The 7,359-nt window shown below is 40.2% G+C and overlaps 1 protein-coding gene across 2 annotated transcripts; it reads left to right on the forward strand.

Annotated features, from left to right (window-relative positions):
* The first annotated feature begins 450 nt into the window (after positions 1-450).
* Positions 451-7,102, forward strand: LOC116711187 (G-protein coupled receptor 61-like). 2 transcript variants are annotated; one of them, XM_032550584.1, is made up of 2 exons: positions 451-778; positions 2,962-7,102. In XM_032550584.1, the coding sequence occupies exon 2, from the start codon at positions 3,114-3,116 to the stop codon at positions 4,521-4,523; it is 1,410 nt and encodes a 469-aa protein (XP_032406475.1). In that variant the 5' UTR covers positions 451-778; positions 2,962-3,113; the 3' UTR covers positions 4,524-7,102. The 2 variants fall into 2 exon arrangements, with proteins under 2 accessions (XP_032406475.1, XP_032406476.1); XM_032550585.1 differs by having other exon boundaries at positions 451-652.
* Positions 7,103-7,359: the final 257 nt, after the last annotated feature.

Genomic DNA, 7,359 nt, shown 5'->3' on the forward strand with positions numbered 1-7,359 from the left:
ATATTAGTTTTTTCTGACTATCTATAGTTTTTACTGAATGTCTTACTTTTATGTATGAAATTGTATGAATGTTTGTTTTTCATGTAAACAACAACCATTTTTTTTAGATGAAAAAAATGTTTCATGTAAAATAAACTTGTGCGGTCATTTTTTTTTACAGCGCAACTTTCAGAAAAAAAAGGAAATTTGGGAGAAATGACAAATTATTTTTGATGTACTCTAAAGATCATATTTGCTAACATCTTCCAAGCTCCTCAGCAATACTTGACATAATCACAACAGAAACAACAACAAACAACCCCCCTCTTTCCACAGACAGACACTGGATATATTTAGATGGTTTCTGTTACTTTCACATTTGCTTCATATTTTTGTATGTAAAAACTGTGGACACTAGGACCCAGCAGCGGCAGCATCTCTGGTCCTGCTCCTCGCAGCCTCCTGCTCCATCTCTGCGGTCACTGTGTGTGAGCGCAGGGGGAACGCAGAGAGAGGGAGCTTCTCTGCCAGCATTTGCATCAGCAGCATTTCAGAAGAATCCCTGCTGCCACAGCCGTGCAGTCATCCAGGGAGCAGGATGCTCAGGGCAGATGAAGGGATGGGAAAAGAGGCTGCTTTACTCCATGGGAAGTGCCTCAACAGTGTTCACAAGGTACAGTGATTGATTTCCAGTATGAAGCTCAGCAGTGGGAGCAAAATCATTTCCATCCTCAAAGACAGAAGCAGCAGCAGCAGCAGCAGCAGCAGACAGCGGCATCGGGGAAATATTCTGGTTCAGGTACACAGTGCTCTCTTTCCTGCTCTGTTCCCATCACTGTCTCTGATTCTCCACATATTCTCCTGCATGCTTCCTCTCTTCCCATCTAATCTGCAACAGATGCATCTTCGTTAACGGTAATGTGACGTTTAAAGATGTTTAAATCATGTTGGCCTCCTTTTCCTACGTTATTTTCCAAACAATAACGATTAACATACAAATGAGTAAGAGGGTGAGACCGGACCTCATTAGGGACCAGGGCTCAGCTGAACTGGGAGTAGCTCTGTGTGTGATGTGCAGACGATGCTCTGGGAGGACAGTGAATCAGAGCTTATAAGACACATTAAGATTTGTCTACCCAGATTTGCTCAACTGGCATCACAGACAGGACACAGAGAATCCCTGCATCCTTGTCAGATGTAAGATGAATGTAAAACTGCAGAGCAGCAGTAAAACATGTACGTTTTGACGTCGGTCCAAACATTATGCGAAACTGAGACTGAATTTAGTTAATAAGTGGCCGACATCCTATTCTGGTGAGCATGCACCAAGAGAATGATCAGCATATTTAGACCTACATGCTGTTCTGGGGTTTCTGTAAATCAGAGACTGTATTTCATTGTAAGAGGTTGAAAATATGAGGTTTAAGTTATACAACAAGAACAGGATGTGGTGGAAGGATTGCCTGTTCGGTGGCAGGATTAGTTTTGGTGAATTAGCTTGCATTCATGCATTCAGAGGATGTATGCTTGGAAACCGAGGACATCACCTTCTGGTGTTCATCCAGAATACACTGGATTAATCAGATTGTTTTTCCATAAAGTTTTCTAAAGTGCTTTATTTGTTTTCAAGAGGACTAGCGTTAAAATGTTTGCACCTATACCTTATTGGGCTCAGAATATTCTTATCTTTGTTGCTAAAAATGGGCTAAAAGTTTTTCCACATATAAGCCCTGGCAAAAGTATGAATGTGTCTTGAAGTTTGTCAGATTACAAACCCAAATTGTCATATATTTTATTGTATTTGATGTGATTAGATTAACTCAAAAGAAAGCATAATTAGGAAATAAATGGAAACCTATGCAAGTTTTTCAGATTCTTAAAGAAATACATAAACAAATGGGACATTCATATGCATGTAGACCCTTTACTCTGATGCCACCAAATAAAACCCAGTGCAACCATGAGCCTTCAAAGATAAAGACGTGTGTGTGATTTAATCTCGGTGTAAATCCAGCTTAGACAGGTCAGGAATAAAGTTCTGAAAAAGTTTAAGACTTTGAACATCTCATAAAGAAACCGTTCAATTTTCCTTGTTAAAAGAGTTAAAAAGCAGATATCCCCCCTGTGGAGAAGTAGAATATATGTGGAAGAGAGATATGCATATCTCTCATGCTAGAATGGCCAAGTCCAAGTCCAGACCTGAATCCTATTGAGAAACTTTGGCAATACTTAGAAGTTGCTGTTCACAGCCCATTTAATTTGACCAATCCTAAGCAATGCAAAGAATACTGGGTGATCAGATTTCAGTCTGTATGTTCAAATCCAAAAGAGACGAACCTCAAAAGACTCAAAAGTTAATTGATTAATGGGTCTGGATAAAAATGCACACCACAATAAAAAGAAAACTTGAGAATCATGTGTTCTGCTTCCACTTCACAATTATGCTCTAATTTGTGTTGGTATATCTTCTAAGATCTCAATAAGAAACAATGTGTGGTTGCAATTGTGGAAAAGTTTGAAGAATTCATTTGCAAAGATGAGAAATACGACAAAACTAACTTATACGTAACTTTGCAGCAAGATGTAGGACCTTGTTCTAATTAAATCATTCTTTAATATTTATAAAAATATGTATTAGTTTCACTGGTGGATTATTTCACTTATAACAAGACAATTTTTCCATTTTATAATTGAATTAATCTGCCAGTGGAAATAGTACTTTTTCATCAATATTAAGAAATTATTTACTTAAAACAACCTTCTTTATCTTGTTGAAAAGTTGTAAGTTAGTTTTGATTTATTTCAAGTGAACTAATATTAGAAAAATACTTGGTTAGATTTTGTGTTTTTACAGTGCTGCAAAAGTGGTAAAAAATTATTTTATTGATCAGTGATTGAATACATAAATGACACATTCAAACTTTGACTCACTCATTCACCTTTCTTCTTCTCTTTTCATGTTAACACGGGATGTGACTGAAGACTCTGACAATCCCAGCATCACCCTTTGGACCCACAAGACAACATTTGACCTAATTTTCAAACCTCATACTTTCTGACCGCGCTCCCTGGCTTTGAAGGATGGGTGATGGGCCTGTGACTGTCCCCGCCCGCCTGCCCCATCCTACCCTTCAATGGAGCCAACGTGGAACTCCTCCCACACGACTCCACAGCCCGTCTCCAACGTGTCCGCCTTATTGCTGTCCGAAGGCTGGGCTCTGTCCCAGGCGCTAGCCCTGCTAGCAATGCTGCTCATGGATCTGCTGGCTGTGGTGGGCAACGTGGCTGTCATGGCAGTCATCGCCAAGGCCCCGCAGCTCCACAAGTTTGCCTTCGTCTTCCACCTGTGTGTGGTGGACCTCCTGGCAGCCCTGGTGCTGATGCCGCTCGGCATGCTCTCGAACCGGGCCTTCTTTGGCGAGGCCTTGTGTCGGAGCTACGTCTTTCTTAGCGTGTGCCTAGTCAGTGCTGCCATTCTCTCAATCTCCGTCATCAACGTGGAGCGGTACTACTATATCATACATCCCATGCGTTATGAGGTGAAGATGACTGTTGGTCTGGTGGCTTCGGTGCTGGTGGGGATCTGGGTCAAAGCTCTGGCCATGTCTGCTCTGCCGCTGCTCGCTTGGTTCCTGCAAGGCGGAAGAACTCCTCTCCTGGACAGCGGTGGGGTTGGTGGAGGAGGTGGAGGGGCCATCCCACCTCCCCCCACCTCTCAGGGTCACAGGCGCTGCTCCCTTCACTGGACTGGAGGAAGCTCAAACCGCTTAGCCTTCATGGTCCTTTTCACTCTGGTGTACTTCCTCTGCCCACTGTTGGTTATCCTCGTCGTCTACTGCAACATGTTCAAAGTGGCTCGGGTGGCCGCCATGCACCACGGGCCGCTTCCTACTTGGATGGACACGCCACGACGGCAGCGGTCAGAGTCGCTCAGCAGCAGGTCCACCATGGTCACAAGCTCTGGGACGGGGACTGGCACCGACAGAGCCACTCCACACCGACCCTTTGGGGGAGGAAAGGCTGCTGCCGTGTTGGCGGCTGTAGGCGGGCAGTTCCTGTGCTGCTGGCTGCCCTACTTCACTTTCCACCTGTACTCAGCTCTGGCTGCCAGTCCACCCGCTGCGCTGGCCTCTCTGGAAGAGGTGGTGACCTGGATCGGTTACTTCTGCTTCACCTCCAACCCGTTCTTCTACGGCTGCCTGAACAGACAGATCCGCGAGGAGCTCGGCAAGCATCTTCCTTGCCTGTTTCGCAGAGCTGGGGTCGAAATGGAGGACAGACTGCCGAGCCGTGACGGGTCCATAGAGGAGAATTTTCTTCAGTTTCTTCAAGGCACTGCCTGCAACCTGGACCCTCAAAACTCTCGCAGCACTTCCAGCCCGAAGGGGGGAGAGGCCTGCTGCCCTGTTGCTCAGTGCCAACCTACTGAGATAGCACAACCCATTCCTATTGATTTTCGCATCCCTGGACAGATTGCCGAGGAGACTTCAGAGTTTATTGAGATTGAACAGGCAAAAAACAACCACATATATACAGACAATTAGGTTTTTTGTTGCAAGCAAAGATGTAGAGAGTTCCAGGAAATTCCCTCTTTTTTTCACTTTTGTTGAAAGATGTGACTTGGTTTGACCCATTAGGGTTTCACTATATTTTTCAGCTCCTATAGTGACAAACTTACGGTGCCTCGCAAAAGTATAAATACCAATTGAGCTTTTTCACACTTTTACATTGCAACTGAAAAGTCTGTGTATTATTTATGCGTCAAAGCGGTTTATGAAGTGGAAAGAAAATGTTATGGATTCACAAGTTTTTACAAACTTAAAAGGATATGTAAATTTATAAATACAAATCTGAAAAGAGTCCACATGTATTCCTTTACTAACCTCTTTTACCCTCAAATAAATTGCCTTAAGATGTCACCTAATTAAACCAAAGCAAATATTATCCCTGTGTATAAATTGATCTTTGAATAAATCTAGTTTTTCTTGAGAGACCAGTTAGAGAACAAACAGCATCATATAGACCAAGGAACACAGCAGAAAGGTCAGGGATAAAATTGTGGAGAAGTTCAAAGCAGGTTAGAGAACAATATCCCAACCTTTCAGGTATTGAATGAGGTACGGAAAGGTTGTGAGTAGAAATCAAAACCTTTCCAGAAATCGAATGTGAGTAGCAAACCTACCAAGATGGCTGCCCACCTGAACCGATGGTTAGCAATTTTTACAAAAAGATTTTGCTTAGAAAATCAAAAGCAACATCACTCTTTTGAAGCAAAATAGCTTGTTTTCATAATACATGCTGTAGGAAATTTCTTTACATTTTTAAGCAAAGTGCAAAACAATTGAAACTGAGAGTTTTACCTTTCAGCAAGATAACTACCCTAAACAATCAGAAAGTTTAGGGTAAAATGCTGTGGCTTAAATCACAGCATGTTTAAGCATAGTCAAAGTTCAGGCCTAATCTGAATGTGTCTAAAACTGGACAAACAGTGAAAAGACTCACGGTTAAAAAAGGCACCAACCTAGAGAAGCTAAAAACTATGTATTATTTTCCTTCCACTTCACAATTATGCTCTACTTTCTGTCGGTCTGACACATATAAGTCCATATAAATAATTTGACAAATTGTGAAAAAGTTTCAAAAGGTATCAATATTTCTGCAAGAGATTGTAAAGGATTGTATTTCAAACTGTTCCTTGTGAAAAGGGAAATTCATATACAAGTGATGAATTTTGAAGAACTTGCTGCACTTTGGCTTTAAACACAAACACTCAGCTCAGAACAATAATAAAGGGAACCTTGAGAATTCACACTGAAAGAACCCTTTAAACAAAGCAAAGTCATAAATTGTAACAGTATTTAGAAATCTAGTTACATGAGGGGAACAAAATGGAGCTTTAAATTGCAAATGTTTAGGGAATTATTTTGTAATTTTAGGGGATCAAATATAAAGTCTATGATACAAATACAACATCTTGAAGTCTACGTGGTCTAAAAAAAGTTGGTTTTGGGAAATTTCTATGAAAATTAGAACAAGACAGCAATAAAATAAAAGGTATAACAGGTAATTTGGCTTTCATCTGTTAAATGAAAATGCCAGTCCCCAAATCCAGCCAGGTGGTTTAATTTTTAATGGAAGTGCTGCAGATGATACAGCTTCCTTTCTTTAAATAAGACCTTCTTTAATTTCTTCTAAGAAATCAGGTGAGATTTAAAGTGGTTCCATTTAGATTAAAAAACATCTTCAGGGTTATTGAAACTCTCTGCCATGCAGTTTATTAAGCAGGATATTTGGATATGGCTTTTTAAACAGTATTGTATGAGAGCACTGCATTACATCCCAATAGGGTTCTGTTTCTTTTGTTGTTTAATGTAATAAGCTGTGTTTATTTTTTTTTGCAAGAACGTATATGTTTATGTTGTGTACGCCACTCAGTGAGTGCAGTTTTTTATATTGTGAATCTCAGCTTTTAACATTAAACTAAAGATAAGCAAGACCATTTTTTTGCTTTCTTAACAAGTAAGCAGAACTTGTTGCTATGTTTTTGCCTGTAGACATTTTTTACTTTGACGACCCTTATCAGGGGCTTTCACAGTACCTCAGTGCAGGAGAGGAGGATTTTTATGGTTCAGTGTTTTCAGTCAGGTATAATTTCTGCACTCTAAGTTAATGTAAGAACCACAGAGCATCTGCTTTTTAAAGGTTTACTAGGAATAATGGTTATAAAGTTTCTGACCTTGACAATGTATTCAGCTGGTATTTTATAGCAAACTGTTAAGGATAAAATATATCGACATGACTGTCAGAAATAATCTTTCTTACATGGAAACAGGGTTTACATAGTATTTTCTCAAGGGTTGTTTTAGTGATAATGCCAGTCAAAAATCAAACACTTGTTAAGCTTGACACTTTTTTTTTTTTCATCATGACTAAATAATATCCCAAACTGTGAATGATGTGTTATAGGGTTCGCTTTTGTTCAGAGATCAATTTTATGCTGTGACAACAACAAAAAAAGAATAATTTCCGCTGTTCTGCAACAATATGAATGTGTTCAGGGGAAAAGGCCAAACCTTGAGTGGAAGAAAGTGTTGTAATAAAGACTTTATATGTTTGTAAAACATTTTGGATCCACTCTTATAATTTGTAGCCCTATTTCTGCCACAACCTGCTTAACTTCCCTCTGCATAGAAAAAGGAAAAGGTTTTCCATTCTTATATATTTCTTTGGTTTTTATTTTTGTCACTTTTCATTGATTTAGAATCAACTGGGGATATAAAAGAGCAGTTTTCAAATTCTAATTGTATTCATTTAGGGAAAAAGCTGTTCAAACTAACTTGGCCCCTTATGGTGACTAACTTGTGCCAAGCTTGGTAGCAA

The sequence above is a fragment of the Xiphophorus hellerii genome, chromosome 20 (assembly GCF_003331165.1).
Source record: "Xiphophorus hellerii strain 12219 chromosome 20, Xiphophorus_hellerii-4.1, whole genome shotgun sequence".
NCBI classification, from domain to species: Eukaryota; Metazoa; Chordata; class Actinopteri; order Cyprinodontiformes; family Poeciliidae; genus Xiphophorus; species Xiphophorus hellerii.